The sequence below is a fragment of the Brachyhypopomus gauderio genome, chromosome 4 (assembly GCF_052324685.1).
Source record: "Brachyhypopomus gauderio isolate BG-103 chromosome 4, BGAUD_0.2, whole genome shotgun sequence".
Taxonomy (NCBI): Eukaryota; Metazoa; Chordata; class Actinopteri; order Gymnotiformes; family Hypopomidae; genus Brachyhypopomus; species Brachyhypopomus gauderio.
In genome coordinates this window covers 11,522,341-11,545,719 of record NC_135214.1, presented here as the reverse complement: position 1 = coordinate 11,545,719, position 23,379 = coordinate 11,522,341, and the positions used below count along the sequence as shown (strand labels likewise).

General features: G+C 43.3%; 3 protein-coding genes across 5 annotated transcripts in view; 1 reads left to right on the top strand and 2 right to left on the bottom strand.

Annotated features, from left to right (window-relative positions):
* nckap1 (NCK-associated protein 1) overlaps positions 1-8,197 on the bottom strand; it is a 34,902-nt gene extending 26,705 nt beyond the window's left edge. Inside the window, 2 exon segments of the mRNA XM_077002185.1 lie at positions 458-475; positions 7,918-8,197. Coding sequence (XP_076858300.1) covers positions 458-475; positions 7,918-8,025 — 126 coding nt within the window. The 5' untranslated portion in view covers positions 8,026-8,197.
* On the bottom strand, positions 2,595-6,684 carry LOC143511596 (E3 SUMO-protein ligase ZBED1-like). Its single transcript, XM_077001184.1, has 2 exons — positions 4,197-6,684; positions 2,595-3,658 (listed from the first exon to the last, which is right to left on the bottom strand). Exons 1-2 carry the CDS (start codon positions 5,167-5,169, stop codon positions 2,622-2,624), a joined length of 2,010 nt encoding a protein of 669 aa, XP_076857299.1. The 5' UTR covers positions 5,170-6,684; the 3' UTR covers positions 2,595-2,621.
* Positions 8,198-8,224: 27 nt separating the features above from the next.
* On the top strand, positions 8,225-12,505 carry dusp19a (dual specificity phosphatase 19a). Of its 3 annotated transcripts, XM_077002190.1 has the most exons (6): positions 8,225-9,001; positions 9,264-9,310; positions 9,449-9,601; positions 10,392-10,615; positions 11,425-11,499; positions 11,958-12,505. In XM_077002190.1, the coding sequence occupies exons 1-5, from the start codon at positions 8,779-8,781 to the stop codon at positions 11,453-11,455; spliced, it is 678 nt and encodes a 225-aa protein (XP_076858305.1). In that variant the 5' UTR covers positions 8,225-8,778; the 3' UTR covers positions 11,456-11,499; positions 11,958-12,505. The 3 variants fall into 3 exon arrangements, with proteins under 3 accessions (XP_076858305.1, XP_076858303.1, XP_076858304.1); XM_077002188.1 differs by lacking the exon at positions 11,425-11,499; XM_077002189.1 differs by having other exon boundaries at positions 11,425-12,505.
* Positions 12,506-23,379: the final 10,874 nt, after the last annotated feature.

Here is a 23,379-nt window from a genome sequence, read left to right as displayed (position 1 = left end):
CAGTCCTGTGTCTGCCACCAGCTAGCGTTAGCTAACAGAACGCACACCACAAAACACCTAGAGACAATGAAAAGACAAAGCCAAATATATACATATGTAATAATAGTACAAGATCAAACAGAAAGTACATGCATCAGGATGAAAGGAGAATATACAACAAACAAAAAGATAACCAAAAAAAGATGGGAAGGAAGAGGAAGAAAGACAGAGAGAGAGAGAGAGAGAGAGAAACAGAAAGAAAGAAGACTCCTGATTCTATTGCAGTTTGGGAACAGGCGTTTCTCCCCACCAGAGCGCTGCATGTGAGTTGCATACGGAGAAATCATGGCACATGAGACTGGAAAAGCAGTGGGAGGGGCAGAAGGGGCGGGGCATATGGGAGAGGGGTGGGGCATGGGGAAAGGGGTTGGAGAGGGAGGGGAAACAAGATCTGGGGAGGTGGAAAAGCAGTGCAAACCTTCCAAACTTGTCCTTGCTGGGGGGAAGCATTGTAACAGAAAGAGAGAGAATTACACATAAAAAACAACTTTCCAATCTCTACCATGCATATCTACGCCAAAACAAACGAGCTGTGGGCTCTAAGAGTTTTTTTGCTACAGGCGCCGCCTCCTTCCACACATTTCTGTTCTGAGTCTAAGGAACTCTGCAGGGGCCACTGGAGTCAGACTGAGTCTGGAGACGCCGTTGTTCCCAGAGCGAAACACTCACACCCATGCAGTGCTCCTCTCCACGACCAGGACACGGCAGTCCTAGGTAGCACTCCATACCCACGGCTTTGGGAAAAGACCAGGGGACAATGTGATTCGGTCAAAAGACATGCAGGTAAAATAAAGAAATAAATCAACCAGAGTACAAGGCCATGGCCAACATATGCACAATACCAACAATGACAACAGCAATGCTGAAAGAAGTGTGGACTCAGAAAAAGATGAGAGATCACACAGTGGCAGAATTGTAAGGGAAGAAATTAAAATGTTACAGAATTAAAATTAAATGGAACAAAATACTTTGCATGCAGAGAATTAGGGGTGTGAGCTACACTGAAAACTTCATGAATGATTCATCACAAGTGTGTGTGCGCACATGTGTTTGCTCTGCATCAGAGGTTCTTTGGACTGAAGATTTGGTTTAATTATTTTGGTTTAACTCTTGGTACCAGTAAGTTTAAATTCAAAAACTCCATTTTAATTCATCTGAACTACAAATGTGCTTAAAAATACTTAGAGCTGATATTAGTTAACTAGTAAAATGTCTGGTGTGCTCCTCTACAATGAAACCACAACAGCACCACAGCAGCCTGACACAAAAGACTCCCTAATGCTCTCCAACTGGTGATGAACGTTTGTGCAACCAACTCCGCCCCAAATCCCTCAACTCCGACTCCTGAGGAAGACAGGCTGTCAGCAGAGGGGTCACTGCCTTCTCGAGGGCAGGTTAGTAAAGGAGACAACATTCTGGGCGACTTACAATAAACCATGGTTCAGTTTCTCAGTCTCACAGTATACATTAGTTATGAAAATGGATTCATCAGAGGCTGCACAACAATGTTAAATCAATAATATTGGCTTTGGCATTAAAAGCTTCATATAATCACACTACATTACTGCACTATAGAATCAGAAATTGTTTCAGAAAGTTACTCTTTCACATTAAACTACAATATGACTCATTTGTGACAGTGATAACTAAAAATGTTAAATAAATGTTCTTGATAGCCATATTGAGCTTGGATCTCAAAGAAATCCATCAGCAGATGGGTACAGGAGGGCCAAGCAGATCGTGGCTCTGACTGTCACAGAGGCAAAAACTCTGTGGGGGTGTGAGAAGAGTTCGGTGAGGCCATGTGACTTTCGGTTGGCTCCAAGAAGATTAAGGCAAACTTCTACAAAAATTCTTCTCAATCCCACCATCACACCCTCCACAGAGGAAGCAGAACTCGGGGAGAGTTTGTCCATCACTCATGCCGAGGTGACCACAGTAGCGGCAAGGCTCCGGGGGTGGAGTTAAGGGGTGGCACAGAGACATAAAAAAAGAGCAATGGGAAAGTGAGCTTCTGGAAGGCCACTGATACATCAGCCATCTTCATGAGGGCTTCTTCACCCAGGCTGGAGTGATCTGGCCCAGTATTCTGCTTCTCCTTTGCTATAGCAACCGGGAAACATGCAAAACCTCAGTACTGCAATCATCAAGGTGTCATGCACGCCCTCTCAGATACTCAATCATTTTGTAAGGTGACGAATTAAGCCACTCTGCACTAGAGCTGGGCGATATTGGGGGGAAAAAAAATCTCGATTTTTTTAACATTTATGAGCGATTTTCGATTACGATTTCGATTTTATTAGTTCTTGTATGGTTAGACAAAAAAACAACAAAAAAAGCGCTTAATTCTTTTGTGTTTTTATTTAAAATTAAAATGTACATGTGCCAAAATAGTACAACAGCACCATCAAGAGCTTTTAAACTTATTTATTTTAAATTTATTTTCGAGAGATTCAAACGTATTATATATATATATACGTAATATATATATATATATTTTAAAAAAAGATTTTTTTAACAATAACAAGAATCTCCCATCAATCTAAAAAAAAAAATGTAATGGCCACATAAAAACAATTTTTTTAAAGGTTTCTTGACAAAAACACAAGCCTATCAACTGTTTCAGGCTTGAGAGATGCCCTCTGGCATGTTACAATGTTTCCAGCTGCACTGAAAACTCGCTCAGAAGGAGCACTGGTTGCAGGTATACAAAGGTATTTCCTTGCAAGTTGGCTTAGTTTGGGGAAATTTGCTTCATGCAGTTTCCACCAGTGAAGTGGGTCTGTATCAGAATCTGCATCAGGGGACATCAAGTATGCTGTCAGCTCAGCTCTGATGTTCTCCTCTCGCGACTGAGGAGTAGATAATGGTGGCATGGTCTTCTTCAGGAAGCTTGCTAAGGACTTCTTCTTAGGAACAGCTTCATCTTCATCTTGCTGGGTGCATAGCTGCTTTGTTGTTGCTTGCATCTGTTCACTGGTGTCAGACTGAACTTTCTTTTTCTCAGCTGGTAGAGACATCATCTCTGTAACAGCTCGCTCTTTGATTCGCTCCACCTTCTCCTGCTCTATATAAGATGTCCGGAACCGGGGATCCACAAGTGAGGCAATGCACAGAAGTTCATCTGTGGCAGGGTCACTGTATTTACTGTTGAGGTACTGCAGTGTGGTGCTTTTGATGTGCTTTGTGAGCTCAGTCTCATCTTCTTTTGACTGTAGAATGCTGTTGTTAAACAGATGGAGCACTGGTTTTAGGTAAGACACGCTCACATATGCTTCACCTGACAATGCATCAGTGAACTCTTGTAGTGGACTTACAGCCTTATTCACTGACTCCAATACATCCAAGTCTTGCCATGTAGGCACTAGCTGGCGGGATTTCTTATCCGAACCCAGAACTCTGGCTATGGCTTTCTCCTGCTCCAAAACTCTGTTGATCATTTTTTGTCTAGAGCCCCACCTGGTTGGGGACTCAGTAATGAGCTGATGAGAGGGTAGGCCAAGCTCAGTCTGTGCTGAAGCCAAGTCTCTTCTTCTTTTCCAGCTGAAGGAAAATGCACTTACAACTTTCTTGCACAGCACAACTGCACGGTCAACCCTTGGATCTTTCAAGCCATTTTCTGTTAAAAAGGAAACAAAAGGGAAAAATTAGTTGTGAAAATTGTCTAGGGATGTCATTTTTGTTCATGACTGAATTATTTAATTAAAAAGCCAAAGAAGAGTGTTTTAAAGAAAATTCAACTACAAAGCAACAATATAGAAACATAACATTTTTTGATATCCAAGCAGATGAAAAACTCAATAAATCTGTTTTAAATAAATCATTAATTTACATCAGCAGTACCATTCTTTGATATAGCTGTGCAACTCAAGTCACATGTAAGTAAAATTTACATAAAGAGTGTCTTTTGGTAAACAAACACATGCTATCTATATTTGTTATATATGCAAATAGCCTTCATAATGTGTTTTAATTATGAGCAGCATGTACTGTTTGTTCTTTTGATATAACAATAAAAAACAGAATTTTAAAAAACTTATTCAATCGAACACCAAAAGAGTTGTTTTTTTTTATTTTTGGGCTTATAATTTCATAATAATGTTGCATTCCAATTTGTGTCTGAATAGCAGAAAATAAATACATGACATAAAACTTACGAATGGCATTGTGCAGTCGGTGTCCGAAGCACTGGAGATGGCTCCACTCATTCAGCTTCACAGCTTTGACCATATTAGTTCCACTATCGGTAGTCATACAGGATTGTCTGTCTTCACTTAGATTCCAAGAACCTAGTGCGTCTATCAGTCCTTGACTTATGACTTCACCCGTATGGTCCTCGGGGAAGTAGCATGTCTGCAGGCAGGCACTTTGCAGTTTCCAATCTTCGTCGATGTAGTGAACTGTCAGACTCATGTACGGCTGAATGGTACGACTACTCCACAGATCTGTCGTGGTAGCATAAAACAATGCTTTCTCCAACTTTTCTGCGACTCTTTCGCGTGTAGCCGTGTACAGCCGGGGCAATGCTATTTGCGCAAAATGTTTGCGGCTAGGCAGTTCATATCTTGGATCAAGCGTTCGGAGCAACCTAATGAACCCCTCTTTCTCAACGGAGTAAATGGGTATCATGTCTTTTGCGATATGAAATGCCACCGCATCTGTTATTGCTTTCCAACGGTCGCAATTTTTGTCATACGGTGCAGCCCTGGAAAAAGAAGTGGCTAACGTTAGCTGTCTTTTAGCGGGAGCCTTGGGAGTTGAAGAGCAGCCTGCTGTTTCATGGCGTTGTTTCAGGCACTGCTCCCACTCCACAGGGTGTTTGTGTCGTAGATGCTGGAACAGATTTGTTGTGCTGCTACATTTCGTGGCAACAGACTTTCGACACAGTCTACACATTACATTGTTTTGTTCAATATCTGACTCCTCAAAACCGTACCAGTTCCATACGACTGAAGTGATATTTCCACTTTTTTTTGGTACGAGCTCAGACCTCGGCGGAGTGTTAGCTGCTTCCATTTTGGCCTGCTGCTTTGTTTTGAAATTGTGCGCGCTTTGGTCTGTAGGAAGTGCCGTAAACAAGGTAAAAACGGCAAATTTTTGCGTTCGTGTCACTTCAGAAATGAGTAGCATTTTCGGATATTTTTTTATTAAAAAGATAAAATGTCTGTATGTAAAGGTATAAAATCTCGATTACACCATTTTGAAAATCGCGTTAAAACTGTAATTCGAATTAACCGAATTAATCGTGAAAATCGCCCAGCACTACTCTGCACTATATGACAACTTTACGTAAACTGCATATTCATTATGGCCAGCTTACAGAATACACAAAACATGGCATTCTGCTTGGCTGAAAGATGGACTCCTACATAGAAGCTCTCAACACACCTGGACAGGTTTGGGGGGTGTGGTGGCTAAATGTGCAGCAGCTATCCCATCAACATAGGGAATGCCAACTGCCTACTCTGTGCTGCTCTGCTGGACACAGGGAGAAATTATGCCTTCGGACTGACTGGTTTTTGAGATAAAACAGGATGTCTTGAGAGACACTGTTTCCACGGAAGTGCTCCGCTCAGCCGACACTTCCTGTTGCAAATTTTGCAGGCTAGCCTGTTTATTTTGCTGGTTAGCCTGTTTATTTCCGGTCTGGAACACAACACTGAATAAAAGGGAGAAGGCCATATTTTTGTTGAAAACAATATAGTCAACAGAGGAAAAAAAATCCCATAAAATCTAAGAGACAATGTTCTTCTCTTAGGCATGTTTTGCAAACGATAACCTACTGAAACCGGTAACCAACACTTCCAAACATACACAACTCACAAACTCATGGACACGGGCACAACGAGGCACCCTTCTGATGAGAATCACAAGGTGCACTGCCATACCGCACAAACATCAGTCCTCTTTAGCATAGCAGTCTCATGTAGAAAATTCCTTTTCAAACAAACATGAGACATTCCTTCACAATTTTTACTCTGAGACATCACAAAAAGAGCTTTTATAGTGCTGATGTCAATGCCTACCAGTTGCTAAGCAACAGGGCTGCCAAAAGCATGCGGTAGAGTTCCTACTCTATGAAAAATAAATAAATAAATAAAGACTATTAACTATGAAGGAGAGAAATACTGATTATCTACAGCTAAACAGAGGAGCACTTCATTTAGTTCCTAGTTTGTCCTATGCTGCATTTTGAATAGATGTCAGTTAATAGATGGGATATAAGCAACACCAGTGTTAGAAGCTACTGGGAGGTAGGACATCTGTAGCTGGGTATAACACCCAAGGTCTGATGTGTGAGAACATTGGACATGGAGACACACACTGCACTCAAGACACGTCCACCCAGTTTCATGGAGACACACACTGCACTCAGACACGCCCACATAGTCTCTGTGGCAATGGTTAGACCTCATTAAAGAGAGAGAGAGAGAGAGAGCGAGAGCAAGAGAGAGACAGAGACAGATGGACAGACAGACAAAGAGGATGCAAGATAACATGAAAGACCAAGGAGAAAGGTTTATTAAAAAAGTGTGTGTGTGTGTGTGTACATTTGAGGAAGGCAAGTCTGACGTGAAGGCCTTGCCCCTTATGTGCCCAGTAACCCTATATGCAGCAGACAGGACTGGACCCAGTGAGATTCAGTCAAACAGTGGAAATCACCCCCCCCCCCCCTCCCTCGTCTGTCTGTCACACACGTGATGTACAGAACATAAATGACAAGTCTGACAGTGTGAAGTGCACTGATTTCTGGACACATCATTTATGTAAATTATGGAACATTACAAAAAGAATTTCTAAACCTGAAAGTGCAGATTGACAGCCTATGAGTATATTGCTGGATTAACTTCTCTGGGACAGACAATAAGATTGATTTTAAATGTTTAATATACTGATGAAAAATGGTCCACCACAATGGGGTAAAAGTATTCAGGCAAGACAAGATCATTTTACATGCCCTCCTTCTACAAACCTTACTTTGTGAAGGCTAGCTGACCTGATCTTGTTTAGGTCCCGTCGGTCAATAAAACAGGAATCTAAACAGGACTATTCGGGCAGATCTACCGGACTATACTGATTATAGTCCGATGATGCTGAAGATGAAGCGAGCAGCAGTGTGCCGACGTTAGCTACCCAGATCAGCCCGTTTACAATGACATCAGCTACCTTAAACCTTGATTCTCGGAGATGTAGTGTACTCAGACAGGATGGGTCAAGAAGAACTAAATGCACGGACGTTTGTCTGACCACCGCAGTGCCGAGTACTAAGCCCAGCCGCTAGTGTGCACGTCCACAGCCTTTAACCTGCGACTATACGCCTCCAGTAACGACAGGACATCCGACTGCTGCTCGGGGCCAGCAGACGTGTGCGGGAATACTGGCCGTGGAGGAAGACGAATCACGACGGCCACGACACGACGGCCACGACACAAGACGTTATGAGACGCGTCGGTAAACGACCCCGCCGTCCAGCTGCCCGTCGTCGGCGTCGAGGCCCCCGGGAGACACGACCGACGTGAGCGGCCGGCTAGCGCCGTGAGCTGGGTGGCTAAATAACTCTGATTCATTTGACAGTTTCTACGCAGCGCCAGTGTCGAACCGGGCCGAATCACGGCGTTCGTACGGCGAGGGTTTTAACGGAGGAGCGGCGCTAACGCGCTAGCTGCCCGCCGTTTAACGTCCGGGCCTCCGCCAAACCGGAGCTCCCGTCCGTCCCGTGTGTAACCGCGGCCGCAGCGCACGTCACACACACACACACACACACACACACACACACACACACACACACACACACACACACACACACCGAACTAAAACGGACACCGTTTTTTATGAAGTGCCGTCGGGCCGAGCGCGCGCGGTATCAACCGTCCTTACCTTCTTGATGTTGTAGATGCGCGTGAGCATCCCGACGCCCCGATCGTTCAGGATCGTCAGCTTCTCCGCCAGCTTCTGCTGGCTGGGCTGTAACACACCCCGCGACATGACGACCGATTCACCGCGCTTCAAAAATAAAAAAAGGACGACGGAAATGTCCCCGTGTAGTGTTTACGAGACAAAACGGAGCGAGCGTGTGGTGGTTTAGTGTTCAGATGTGCCCATATTACGGGCTAACGGCGTCGACGGTTTCCTCAGTGTCCCCCTCGCGCGCCCTGCCTGCTGCTCTTTTTTTTTTTTTTTTTTTTTTTTTTTTAGGTGTCGCCCCGACTCTCAGAACGAGGCTGCTTCCTGCAACACCGACGCAGGTCACGTGACCAGGATCCCTAGGATAAAAGTTTTTTTTTGTATTTCCGCATGCCTTTTGAATTACACGGTCGATGCTATTTAAACGCCACGACTCTTACCTACATGTTTGCTGACAATTACGGAAATTCGAATATTTTAACGGAAAAAAATGCAAGCCAGTCCACAGTAAATGTCGTTTTTGTTAGGGAGTCTAATGTGGACATGCTATGGAAGAGCCCATGAATTCAAGAGCGTCGTTGCGGACGCGGCCTCTAGGTGGCAGTATTGTTCCGGCTGCTTGGCGTGATCATGTCTGAGTGATCATGTCCGTGTGATTATTCCTTAGTAACCGGGCGCTCTCAGTTCTCAGTGTGTAAGCGAGGCGAAATAAAAGCACCTGGTCATTAACGGTCCCGGGAACGGTAGTTAACGGCAGTTAACGGCGAACGCGCCGCCAATATCTAAAGACCAGAGTTTGAATATTCTGCTTTTGTGACCTACACCACAAATGTGATGCAGTCTCTCGCACAAGAAATTAAGTCATTTTCTAAAAACAATTTGCGAAAACAATGTACCAGGGTTACAAGTTTAAGTGGTAGGCGAATTATTGAAACATGGAAAGGATCAACTGTCCATGTGGTAGAAGACACAGCACAGCCTGAAACACCGTGTGGTTACATACAGGACAGTGCGTGGGACCTCCGAGTCGGATATGTCAAACCTTATTTACTACTTGGTGAGTAGCACAATCAGCTGGTTTACCCTAAACATTCACCTAAGCGTCTAAACAACACACTACGAAATCAGGGTGTTATCATGTCACGGTCTTGTCCGTTTTGATACACTTTTGTAAATGTTGAAAGATCACGAATGTTTAAGGTGGGGATATACGGAGTACTATTATTAACATACTTTATTACTATGACAATTAGCTTAATATCGTCTACTTCAGAAAGCTGAGCCATTCACCATATGTGCCTTTGTTGATCACATTACAGGCTCACAAGATGCTGCCTACGACTTTGGCACTTTGAAGAAGTACAAGGTGGCGCCCTTACTATTATAACTTTAGTTATCCAAGTTGGTTTTGCCAGTTTGCCTTTTTTCAATACTGTATGTGTAATGTAGGTTTGTTCATGTTTATTTACACTGTAATGAATGTTTTTTTTTATTTTGGTTCCAGGTCACTCACATCCTGAATGTTGCATATGGTGTGGAAAATGCATTTCCAGATTTGTTTATCTATAAAACACTGAGCATACTGGATCTTCCTGACACTGACATCATATCACATCTCCAGGAGTGCGCACAGTTCATCGACCAAGCTAAAGCTGAGGTAAACCAGGACACACGGTTGCCTGTGCAGATTAACACTTTCACTTAGTTATAGTTCTATAGACCAGTGAACTTTATGGAGGTTTAACATCCTTTATAAAGGGCTGAGGAGTCCAGCCATAAACTTCACAAAACCCCCAATTTTATTATTGGGATAAGCCCCTTTTTTGTAGATAATTTCCTGTGTTTAGTTTTTAAACCTGGCCTGTGTGTACAGGTCGCTGCTCGTTAACGGCTCTTACGTTAGGCACCCAGACTTGAATAATGAATATGCTGAGTTTTCGGCATGCATAATTTAGCCCCTTGTAGAAAGATCATATCACTGCTGGACCATGGTTTGCCATACAACCTCTTTACCAAATAGTAGCACCAGTCCCTCTTAACCTGACACTGTCACATGAGGCAAATTTGCAAGGGTTTATCATTACAATGGCTACTGGAAATAAGTTTCCAGTCCACTGTAAGGTGAGTATGCTGTCTGCTTGTGACTAATGTCCTACGTAATTCATGGTACGGAGGGCAATTAATGAAAACACATTGCCCTCTCCTCTTATTCTCTCACCTTACAACTTGTAATTTTGCCATTGTGTGTGATTAGTAAAGTATTTGTTACATGAAGGAATCTAAGGTACATAAACACGTGTAATCGATATTTCAGGACAGAGGAAAGATGAGCAGATGCAGAGCTGATGCAGTTTTGTGCATTTTTCCACTGTCTTTCTTATTACATTTGTTTTTCCTTTTTGGATGGAGCCAAATTAACCTCTGAACTTCCGCTCCACTCTTAACAGAAAGGCGCAGTCCTGGTCCACAGCAATGCCGGAGTTTCTCGTTCGGCTTCTGTTGTCATTGGATACCTGATGTCTAGGGAAGGCCAGACATTTGACGGTGCCTTTTCTCTGGTGAAGTCCGTGAGACCAGCATCTTGTCCTAACCCAGGCTTCCTTGAGCAGTTGAAAAGCTACCGACCACAGCACGGCACACAAGCCAATGGCCTGAACCTGAACGCAATTGGGTAATTCCCTCTGCATAATTTTATGTAGATGATTAAGCCTCCAGTGTTTCCCCAGAGATTATTTGAGATGGCTTTGATTTGACCAGCGTAATTTAACATAGAATATGCAAATTTCTAATGAAGTATTTGTAGGGAAGGACATGGATGAGAGCATGTAAAAACAAAAGGCATGGCGTAAAAGACATTTTGTTTCTTTCATTGACATTTTAGGTTAATTCTGGTAGAATAATAGAGTTACAAATAGGGATGTATGGAGGTTTACATTTGCCATGGTGATTCCAAAACTCAATAAAGCAACTATTAGACTGTTATTGTCCGGTAGGTATTCATGACCTTTTTTTCAACATTGGTGATTAGAAGTTCTGTTTGACTGAGGCAGCCTGTTGACCAAGTTGTTAGGACATCACGGAGTCCTTACGTTCTTCTTAAAGATCTCTGAGCAAAGCATGGCAGGGTTTTCCTTACGCAATTTGACTGTAGGACTGACTCATTTGAATGGATATGGTAGAGAATTAAAGAAATTATCTTAAACATTCACATCTGTTTCATTTCTCCACACAATTAATCTAAACAGGACTAAGAAATTAAATCATAGAGCACAGAACATTTTGCAGTAGCATGATTGCAATAGCATAGCTGTGTTTTGTCCAGGACTGTTTTAACGTTTGGCCTCTCGCGATCATCTCTCGTTAGCATGGCTAGCATGCTGATGTTCAAGTCTGGTTTCTCCGCCCTCTCTGTTTGCCGTGACATCACAATGGGACGAAACACTATGTTCCATCGACTCTCAGATTGTTCTGATTCTTCAGGTCTCGTCGCTGTAACATTAGGCAAAAATAGGACCTTACAGGAGCGTGTGTATGGGCCGGCTGGTTGGATCGCAGGTTTGTGTGAGCTGCTTCACACGGCAGCAGTCGCATATGCACCAGTCCTTCCAAAGCTGTTTCGATTTAAACAGCACATGTGTTGTCATGGATACTCACTTTGTCTTCCTTTGTTATGAAAGCAACACATAAAGTTGTGAGGAACATCACACATATGAAAGAACTTCGAAAGCTGCACAGGAAACTAATTATTATTACTTATCAGTTTTATATAGCTAAACAAAACCATTCATCGGTATCTATGCAATTACAGCTAATTGTAGGCCGTAAGATTTTGAACAAAACTTGGAGTTTTTGTAACTCAAAAACACAAAGTACATTTAAAAGCTTGTGCATATTTTTATAACTTGCTTTTGGTATTTTTGTTGATTTTATCTGATGGCATTTGCACGACTGTTTTAAACTTCAGAATTCCACTCTACTGTCTCATGTGCTGTGCTATTCCGTCTCCTTCAAAGTGTTTGTGACCGTGTCTGGAAGGTCTGGGGGTTCAGACACGTGACAGGGAGCTCACTGCAGCTCTGTGCAGTCCCGGCTGTGCAGTGTGTGCACTGGTTCTAACTGAACTGCTGGCCAAAGCAGTGAGTGCTTCCTGTGTTCTGGAGACATGACACGCAGCTGCACTGTCACTGCAGGGAGATCCTGGATCTAAATGTGCACACTGGCATGTCCATAATGGAACTCAAATACCAGGACTCGTTTATGAATGGACTCCATCTTAAGTTCGTAATGTGTTGGACTTACTCTGAGTGTGCAGAATAATTTTAAATAATTTAATTGTTTTCATTTGTTCATTGTTTCTTACAGCTGTCTTGCAAACTAAAATGGAAATGTAACAGACACCTATATTAGATTTAAAATATTTTGAAAAAAGACCAATAAACTGTTTGGTTATTCTGTACTGTACTAGCAATTCTGTACTGTTTGGTAATTCTGCTGGTAATTATGTACTGTAGATATAGTATTTGGATGAGTTCCAGGGTGTGTATTTCTTTTAAAATATGAATGTGTGGAATGTATTTTGTTCAATAAAAATACACTTTATCATATATTTGAGGACCTGGAGTCTCTTATATATATGTAAAGTGAGAAATATTATGTGATTTTTTAAATATAGGAAAAATATATTGAAATAGTGGCAAAACAGCATACCAACGAAATGTGGGCCCATTTAACTACTTTAAACTGTTCATACATTTAACAGTGGACAAAACCCCGAAACGATGCGTAGTATTTTAGACTGTCCTAGTGAATTCTCCGAGGATCCCAAACAGTAGTACAGCACCTCCTATGGCTGACTTGAGAATTACACTTCGCGAGCCCGGTGAGCCTGCATTTTCCGCGCCAGCGTTTGCATGGGCGAGCTGCGCTCATTAGTTACAGATTTGGGGAAAGAGGCGGGTGAGGGCTTTTGCTGATATTAGGGTTATTTCTCATGACGTTATCAGTTTTTTAAGGATCTGTTTTGCCACATGGGTTCTATTTTTTCCACGCTCGCGAGGAGAAAAAATGCAACAGTTACTGTCAAACCAAAGGAGTCCGACAGCAGAGCCGTGGATACAGCGGAAAGCCAGACTGAGGTTGTGAAAAACCCCGTCGGAAAGGTCACCCGGCAGGTTCAGAGGGCATCTACCATCACAGAGGAAGGCAAGTGGCGGAAGTTTTGTTGTTTTGACACATCGTAGACAAAACAAACAAGCAAAAACAAAACATAAAACACTACGGTCTTGTGTTCCCGGGTTTACTGAGCGCAGCCAAAGCAAAGTCAGTCAAACAGATTTATTACAAACTTTTTAAGTGATTAGACATGCGCATTAGGCTACTGTGTTTGCTTAATTTTAGGACTCGTGAATATGACTTTTCTATTTTCCACATGCTAGGCATTGCCTCGTGAGAGCGACTCACGATTCCCTGTGTGTCTCTCTGGACGTTTTGGGGTTGCTCGTGCACGTGTCCCGCACGGCCACAGCGCTGGTGTTGTTGCACCGTGTTCTCTGTGGTCCCCTGATGGCGCGTGATTAACTCACTGAGCTGTGGTCTCCCTCCAGGCACGAGCGTCTCACCTGAGGACGCGTGCATAAAAACTCTTCACTGCGCTCACAATGTAGTATGTACACATTATATAAACTAGATACATAACTATATTAAAGATCGTGTAGAGCTTATAGCTAGGCAGACCACATTATTAAATCAAAGCAGTACTAACCAAACAATGAAAAGCGTAATTTTGTGAGGAGAGTTATTAGTTTAGTAAACAATCCACGCACCTCTCCATCTCATCATTCATTCAGACCCCAGAGGTGCAGAGGGGGCGCGGACCAGAAAGTAGAAATCAGATATGCGCGTGAATATAAATACTTGGTAAATCAGTGCGGTCCGTTTGGTCTGATTATCATCTAATTATACGCCCTTTAAACCAAAGGAAATAACTTCCCGTTTGAGTAATAGCGGATCTTACATGGCATAGGCAGCACCCATGGGTCACAGGTCTGTCGATGTCGTCTTTGTCATGGCAACCTTTACCACACCAAACACACTAGCATTTGCTGCGCAGTCTTGTTGCTTTAGAGATCATAATCATAATATGCTCCATAATCAATGAATTGTACTGTTTTATTCCAAGCCGTCATCACGTCCCAGGTTGGGAGGGTGGAGGAAAGGCTGCGGGGTTCGGACGAGGCTGCAGTCCGCAGTCCGAGTTGTCCGAGCAATCCGAGCCTTGATTTCATAGCCACGTCTTATCAAAGCTACTCTAACCCCACGTTTGTTCAAGATTTTCGACTGCTTGCATTATCCTTGTCTGTCTCCTCCTCGCTTTGTGGGGAAGAATGCTGTAGTAGATCTGTCCAGTAATTGATAGAGCCTAGTCATGTATATTTTATAGTTTCGTAGTCTTGGGTTCTCTATCTAATGACATCTCATAGTCTTGTAAAAGGCTGTAATGGTGATGGGCCCATGTCTAATGAGGAGTCTCGCCTCATCCGACATACGATCGAAGCACAGTAGGTTAGTATCTGTTTTAAATGCATCTTCCACGTGGTGTCGGATTTCCCCCATAGAGCACCAGGTCCTCCTGAACAGCGTGACTAATGATATCTCACCTGCCAGCAAGCTGATCGGTGGTTAAACTGGAACCAGTTATTTTCATGCTTGGTCTGGAACTCATTTCACTGCTGCTGTCCCTGCTATTCACGTCATCGACCACACGAGGGCAGGAGAGGGACAAACCTGAACACATGAGGAGGAACATTATCTCAGGTTATGGTCTGCAATGAAACATTATGACATGGTCGGACCTGTTCTGGTCTCTGGTTCTATCCTACCTGAAGTACCTGAATATATATGTAGAGCTTTTCCACGACAAGTGATGAGGTGACCTTGATCATGGTCAAGATGATTTTATCAGACCAATTTACATGTTCATGTCTGGTCTAATGAACATGCTCATTATAATTGTAAACAAAGCACAAGTGAGGAAAGATGAAAATATTAATAAGAGCCACCTACTCCTTGCTCTTGTTATGGTAAGAAGTGCCCTTTTACACAATAGATAATTGTGTCTCATTGCTGTGCTGTTTTCAGTTTCAATGACCCACATAAGGGTGCAACCCAGAGCTCATTTACTGAGTTCCCAGTGTTAGTGTGACCTCCTCTTAACCCACGTTGGGTTTTTTCTGCTGCATATTAACAATCTTCTGTTACAGTCTTACTTCTGTTCAGTCTTGCCTCCTAAATCCAGTTTTACCATTGATGTTTTTGACTGAATGCTAAGATGGTGTTTTAGTGATTATGCTAATAACATTGCTAGGGTTTGACAGCTCTCTTTTGTCAGGTTCTCACAGGAAAGCACAAAAGGATTTTAAGGGGTAAATATTTTTTTGTTCATTGTGATAATGATAGTTGTACTTTCATTTCTTTATTCTAAAGGTTTGATTTATAAAAGCATATTTTAATATGCACATATCTATAAAGAACAATCAGCATAGTTCTATAAACATTAATAAAGATAAATAATAATTTAACAGTTTAGTGCCATATTCCCCACCCTTATCTATTTGTCCAGTTCATTATTGGAATGTGTGATTTCTATGTGTGAAGTTGTAAAATTACCACAAGATGGCGCTCCTAACCCACAACTGTTCTGCAGCCAGTGAAGTTTATGGAGAAGACTGAGGCAGAAATATAATGGAACACTTATCATGTTCAAATGCTACAAAACAATGCCAGCAATGGTCAAGCGTGCGTGGCTGCTTACCTCTGAGTGCTGATCTAAGGTCAGTTTTTGTTTCGCTGTTAGTCATGATGATAATAGTTCTATGGGTGTATGGGTTATATGGGTAAGAGTCCTGGCCTGTGTGGGTGGAGGTTTGTGTTGTGCAGGGCGACGGGCCAGTGAAGGTGGAGGTTTGTGTTGTGCAGGGGGACGGGCCAGTGAAGGTGGAGGTGGAAGGTGGAGCACACATGCATTAAACCCAACCTGAGCACAGCCTTTGACACTGTGACTTAATCAGAAGATTATTGCGCCTTGCCGATCTTCTTCATCAAATGTTAATTAACTCCAGTTATTGCTCTTTTTAGTTATTTCCTCTGACGTTTGTCACAGTGGTGCATGCCCACGGGTCTGGTAACGCAAGATTAACGTGGCCTCACTGTGGATGAGAATCTTTTTATCAAGGGGGTGTTTGAGGGGATTGGGTGGGGGATTGGGAGGGGGATTGGGAGGGGGATTGGGTGGGGGATTGGGTGGGGGATTGGGAGGGGGTTTGGGTGGGGGATTGGGAGGGGGATTGGGAGGGGGTTTGGGTGGGGGATTGGGAGGGGATTGGGTGGGGGATTGGGAGGGGGATTGGGTGGGGGATTGGGTGGGGGATTGGGAGGGGGATTGGGAGGGGGTTTGGGTGGGGGATTGGGAGGGGATTGGGTGGGGGATTGGGTGGGGGATTGGGAGGGGGTTTGGGTGGGGGATTGGGAGGGGATTGGGTGGGGGATTGGGAGGGGGATTGGGAGGGTTTCTCAGGTATGGCTTTGGGGTCCATGCTGAAGTGTGAACAGGATCCCTATAAGACTGCGGACATGTGATCCTTCTTTGGACATTATATCACAGACTTTTCAGGTATCTGGTTTGCTGTAACTACTGCACAGTAAACACTGAGTTAATACTTGGACCACCGTCAGCGCTGTCTCATAGTGGTCTTTGGCTGAGGCTTTCTGCCTAACCAACCCATGATCTGGGAATTCAGAAGAATGGTTGCATGTTGTGTCTTCTGCAAATGTGACAGTAATCTCTCAGTGAGCTGAGCTGGAGGTGCAGGCGGTCAACCACAGACTCCAGCCATGGTCAGGCTTCCTCATATGGGCAGCGTTCGTGCAGATGGGCAGATGGAGATCACAGAACCTCTCATAGACTCACTTGTTATAACGTTATGTGCACAGGTATGCATGACTGATTCTTTGGGTGCGAATGTAAGTGAAATAATAGTAAGTTACAAAACGTAAGTGAAAATAGTTATGTAATTGTTATATAATGCTCAATTTTTATATAATGTTTATATAATTATGACCCTTGATATAAGTACACAAAGGCAGAACACACAGGCCGACCGTTTTTAAATTAGCTGCTTTAAACTGTTTTGCAGATGAGTAGATAATAAATAGCTATACAAACATAAACATAAACATACACTATAATGCCAAAAGTAGTCGCCTTCACACGTACATGAACTTGAGTGACATCCCATTCTTAATCCAGAGGGTTTAAAATGATGTTGGCCCATTCTTTGCAGTGATAACAGCTCCAGCTCTTCTGGGAAGGTTATCCACAAGGTTTAGGAGTGTGTTTTAGAGGGTTTCTGACCATTTTCCAGAAGCGCATTTGTGAGGTTGGACACTGATGTTGGATGAGAAGTCCTGGCTGGCAGTCTCCGCTCTAATTTATCCCGGGGGGGTTCTGTTGGGTTGAGGTCAGGATTCTGTGCAGGCCAGTCAAGTTCTTCCACACCAAACTCACTCATCCATGTCTTTATGGATCTTGATTTGTGCACTGGTGCGTGGTCATGTTGGAAGAGGAAGGGGCCATCCCCAAACTGTTCCCACAGCGTTGGGAGTATGAAATTGCCCAAAATCTCTTGGCATGCTAAAGCATTAAGAGTTCCTTTCATTGGAACGAAGGGGCCGAGACCAACTCTTGAAAAACAACCCCACACCATAACCCCCCCTCCACCAAATTCGCGCACACACACACACACACACACACACACACACACACACACACACACACACACACACACACACACACACACACACATATATATATATATATATATAAATGATATTATTTCATATTATTACATATAATCTTATGTATTATATATAAGCGTGTCCAAGCATTATAAGCATTTGATGTGCACCCCAGATAAAAGCAGGTACAGTTGGTATATTACAGATGTCAATCTTACAAGGCAGTGCTGGTGTTATTGCTCATGTGCTGACATGGCAACGGTGTGTTTGACAACTTCGTGTTGGTAAATCTGGGCCAAGAAAGGGCAATAGCTCAGGTCCCTGATGACCTGCTAGGAAGGCGTGATCTAGCATGTGTGTTACCGTGGCTACAGCACACTGCCTGTCCAGAAATAAGCAGAAATAAGGTGCGTTTGCTGCCAGTCTCAAAACTGGTTCTGTCTTAGCCTGTCTAAACAATAACTCTAAAATAAACACACTCCAAACTTAGCCTGATCTAGTAAATGCATGCAGTGTACTCAGAGTAGACCTGCCTCTACAAATGCTAGGGTAGCAAATGACGAATAGGGCAGTCAGGTACCCAGCATCACCCAGAGGCATCTATGTTATCTGAGCCCCTGGCTAGCTGGTCTCCTGGCTAGCTGAGCCCCTGGCTAACTGAGCTCCTGGCACACTGAGTCCCTGGTAAGCTGAGCCCCTGGCTAACTGGTCCCCTGGCTAACTGGTACCCTGGCTAACTGGTACCCTGGCTAGCTGGTCTCCTGGCTTGTTTGAAGTATTTAGGAGCCCCTTTTAATTCAGCCCCTTTCTGAAGGAGCTGCAGCTACAGACTGAGTTGAGTTCACCCTCATCAACTCAATTGAGCACCAACCCTTCAGTCTAACTGCATCAGCAGAATTAGGTTCATTACAGCAGGACGGACACAAGTCTTCCTGGTGCTCCTCTGATGTCACAGCCCTGGTGGACAGTAATATTGGTGGTTGGACCATGCTGTTTTTAGTGTTGACTGATCTTGAACCTCATTCTGAGGTTTTATCCACAGGAAACTGTTTCTCAAAGGTACTCACGTACGTGGAGGCAGAAGGTACGTGTTGCGTTTGGCATTTAGGATCAGTTGTCTAAGCACCTGAGCAGGTGGGTTTAAATGTGGAACGGGAGTGCAGACATGAAGTAATGAAGTAATGTCACGGTTATACTGACAATACATGGTCTCTTCAATTAGACGGCTATTTTTACCCCAGCCGGGCTGAGATATTACCCCTCCCCAGTGTACCATGTTTTATTCACAACCTACATCACCTCTGATGGATCTTCTGACGGGAGCTACAGTTTCAGAGTGCCAGTGGATGCTGTTAATCAGTGCTCATTTGAAAAGATGTAGAATATTTAAAGATGATTTTAGTCCAGCTTTTTCATTGTCTTCCACAGACAATCTCAACAGTCTAAATTCCTCTCTCAGTGTTACCTTACAACTTTGTACTAGAAATAGGGAACTTTGGCAAACATTTAAAATGATTGCATGCTTATGTTATCCAGTTTGTTTTTTAAAACTCTCCATTTCTCTAAATTAATGTTAGCGTGAGATTGAATAAACTTGTAAAGCACGATCACAACATTGCAGTTTCTAAAAGGTGCTTTACGAGACCAGGATGGTTGGAATTCTGTTGACATTGAACGGGTCACATTCTATGATTATTACATTATTATGATTATGTTCTTTATGGAGTTAGCAAGATTAGCCTAGTTGTGCTTCTCGTTAACAATTTATATTTCGACTGAATCGTCCCAGTTTAGTCTGTGTGAGATAAGGACACGGATTGGACATCTAGCGAACAAGAGTAGTGCAATCAGACAGCACATGTACCAAAAAAAGAAATCTGTATCTATAGCATGAAACATGTGATGATTGTTATGGAGGTAGACAAGGGAGAGTGGGATTTAGGCCAAGATGTTTAGCAGCAACATTTAAAGAACATAAAATGGGGAAATACAGGATTAGAGAAAATGGTGAAGCAGGTGGTGTTGATGAGGAGTGTGTTCCTGTCTGGAGGAAGCAGGGGCATTTCCTACCCAAAGCACTTCACTGTTCTCCGTCAGTTGGTAGGGTTCTGTTGGTTGGTAGGGTTCTGTTGGTTGGTAAGGGTTCTGTGTATATGCAGACAGGCAGCTGTGACACTGTTCCTGCATTCCTGAAAAGAGACATCATTTTCCAGGTTATGTTACAGTTTGAATGAGGTAATCAGCATTATGTTGTGGAACACATTTAGCAAAACGCATTACCAGTTCCATACCAGTAAGGTGTTGAGAGAGTGGTAATGAACAGCTCATCTAAAGAGGAAAGCATGTAGAGAGAGGTGCTGTTTTACAATCGCTCTCTTTCACTTTCGGGTGTACTCTCTCTCTCTCTCTCTCTCTCTCTCTCTGTAACACACACACACACACACACACACACACACACACACACACACACACACACACACACACACACACACACACACGATCATGGGAGGGCCTGCAGTGCTGTGCTAGAGTATTGACGATCATCCTTACAGACTGCTGATTGCTGATCAGTCAGGACTAATGAAGATGACCTTTCTGCAGCCTGCAGGGTGTGGAACATCTGCCATGTGGTCTGCAGACCAGAGATTAAGCTCTTCTCAACTCTTCCTACTCTTCCAGCTCTCTCACTTCCTCAAAACACCTGCAGTAACCAGGCACTTTGGCAGTGGGCTGTCTGAATGATGGTGAAAGGCCAACCAGTGTTCATGGATGTTCACAAATGTGCTAATCAATGTTCCCGTTCTTGGATGATGATCGCCTGACAGGTGCAGGCTGACCCAGGACTTGTGGGGGTAGGCTGGCATTTTACAGCAGACAACTTAGGTGGCTTTGGCCACACAAAGGTGTCTACTCACCTGATGCTCCTGCTACTGCCTGGGTCACTGCCGGGGTCACTGCAGGCTAACCAAACATCTCATTGTAGCTGTGCCACCCTGCTCCGGTGCTGGTCATGAAAAGCACACCACATTTCTGCCACACCTACGCAGACCTGCTGTGTGGACATGTCTTATTTCTGAGCTCAAGCTGTGTCTGTGAAAATAGAGGCCATTAAGTTGAAGGTGAATTTGTGCTTCTGTTTGTATCTGTGTGCTGTGGCTGTGGCCTGTTGCTGAACCTCTGACAACCTCTCACAAGCAGCTGAGATTCTGCGAGTAAACCTGTTTTTTACGGCTGAGATTCTGACAGTAAACCTGTTTTTACGGCTGAGATTCTGATAGTAAACCTGTTTTTTACGGCTGAGATTCTGATAGTAAACCTGTTTTTTACAGCTCAGAAGCTGTCAGTGATCCCGCATCATCCATCCTAACTCTAGAGTTACACTCCACTACACTCCACAGAATTTCACATTTCAGTCTGATCCCTGATGATAGTGGTCCGATCCCTAGACATCTCACACACATTTCAGTCTGATCCCTGATGATAGTGGTGTCAGGAATGCCGATCACACCCGGGACCGTCAGAGGGCGCCATCGCCAGAGTACTGACCGTCACACCTGACTTCAATTTACTATCAACAAGCCCTACTTAAATACTCTGTGCACAACTCACGTCCTCTCTGAGTAGCATTACCAAGCCGTGTTCCTGTGTGTTTTCTGATTGATATTTTCTGATCCTTGCTCTGTCTTTTTGATATCCTCCCGTACGCCTAGCCATTTCACCTCTGCCTGCCCCTCTTAGTCTTCTCTGGTTTTTGACTCTCGCTGCCTGGTTTTTGACTCTACCCTACGGAGTTGTCCCCTTTGGGACCTCTGTTCATTGTTTCTCTCTATATTAAAATCAAGATCTTTACACCTGCTTATGGATCCTTCTCCACCCTCGGGTTCACCACCATTACAGTTGGTCCGATCCCTAGACATCTCATACACATTTCAGCCTGATCCCTGATAATAGTGGTCCGATCCCTAGATATCTCACACACATTTCAATCTGACCTCTGATTATAGTGGTCCGGTCCCTAGATATGTCACACACATTTGCTTGTTTTCCTTGCTCAAATACACCTGTCTCTATGCAACAAAGTGCTTGACAAGCACCCAAACAGTTGAACCGGCAGGGACAGGCAGGGACAAACACCAAGCATGAAGTGTAAAAGATTCCCTGGGACTGGGAATGTGATCAGCTCTGACCTGAAAGCAGCAGGAGCCCAGATCCTGGTCCCTTTACAACAGCGTCACTTCTGATTTCATAGTGGACATTGCTGCTTGGCTCCTTGGGCCAGGTGTTACGTTTTTGTACCAGTCAGGGGCAACGGGGCACGCAAGAACTGTGTGTGGCCATAAAGCAGTTGTGAGGCATGTTCTGATGCTAATTGTCATAGACTTGCATATTATCATCTAATTTGTTTTCACATTGTGATTTGCATGTTGATTACTTTACCTCTTAAATACTTAAATGTTACTCTTCTTAAAAAATCCAGGAAGGATTACCATGGGCAGAAATGTTTCTGCCTCTGCTGGTGGGTTCAGTGGTTCCGGCCCACATGATGGTGCATCCGTGGACAGGAGTCCATTTAAAGAATAAAAATAAATATTAAATTCTGGTATCATATTTTAAACTTATTATATCTATACTTTTTACTACACTGTCACAGCAACCTGGGCAAGCAATTAAACAAATATGTAAAACTGTATGTAAAAATGTTTCCTGTGCTTTCCCACTGAGGAATCCTTTTTAGATTTAGCAACACAAACCACTGGACCGTCAGCCAGATGTATACCTCTGTGAGCTGTTAAATATTACACATACAAGTTCGAGAAGACGCATGAAGGTACTTCTAATGCGGGTTAAATACTTTTGTACTCTTTAATTAAACAATAATTGGATAATTAATTAATAATATTTAATTTTAATTAATTAATACAATTAATGGATAATGAATGCTCCTTATTAAAATTGGAGGGATTATTATTTTTGTAGGTACAAAATAGCACAGATTAAAGTAATACATCAGCATTAGACACTTCAAAAACGTTATTCACCATTTAGACATTTGTGTTTTGTCAATTTGTTTTTCTGATTAACTTTTCTATTATGTCTTGAATAAAATACAATATAATGTGCATCACAAAATATTGTAGCGTCAACAGTAATGAAAACCAGTGGAATGCTGTTTTCAGGGAAAGAGCGATTTCAAATCAACAGCTCTTTCCCTGCAAGCATCATCTGCAGAATGACTCACACACACCAAACAAGCAGAAATGACCTGTCAGGGAAATGGAGGGGGGGGGGGGGGGGGGGGGATAACCAGAAGATGGACACACACGAGGAGGCCAATACATTTCAATATCACTAACCTAACCAAAAGCAACACAGATCATAAAACAAAGCACATACACACGATTGCACTGAACAACAACACATAAACATTCAATCAAGGGAGGCAGATAGGTGCACGGCATCCTGGGAATCTTCGCTCTGCTCCTCTCAGACTGCCCAACGACCCTCAGCACCGAGCCTGTTGCACTCGCCACAATATACACACAAACCCCCAGACATTAAACCCCACAACTCATCTATCAAAACCAGGGGCATACAACATATGTTTGTTCACGACAATTGTAAGATACATCTCACGAATGCGCC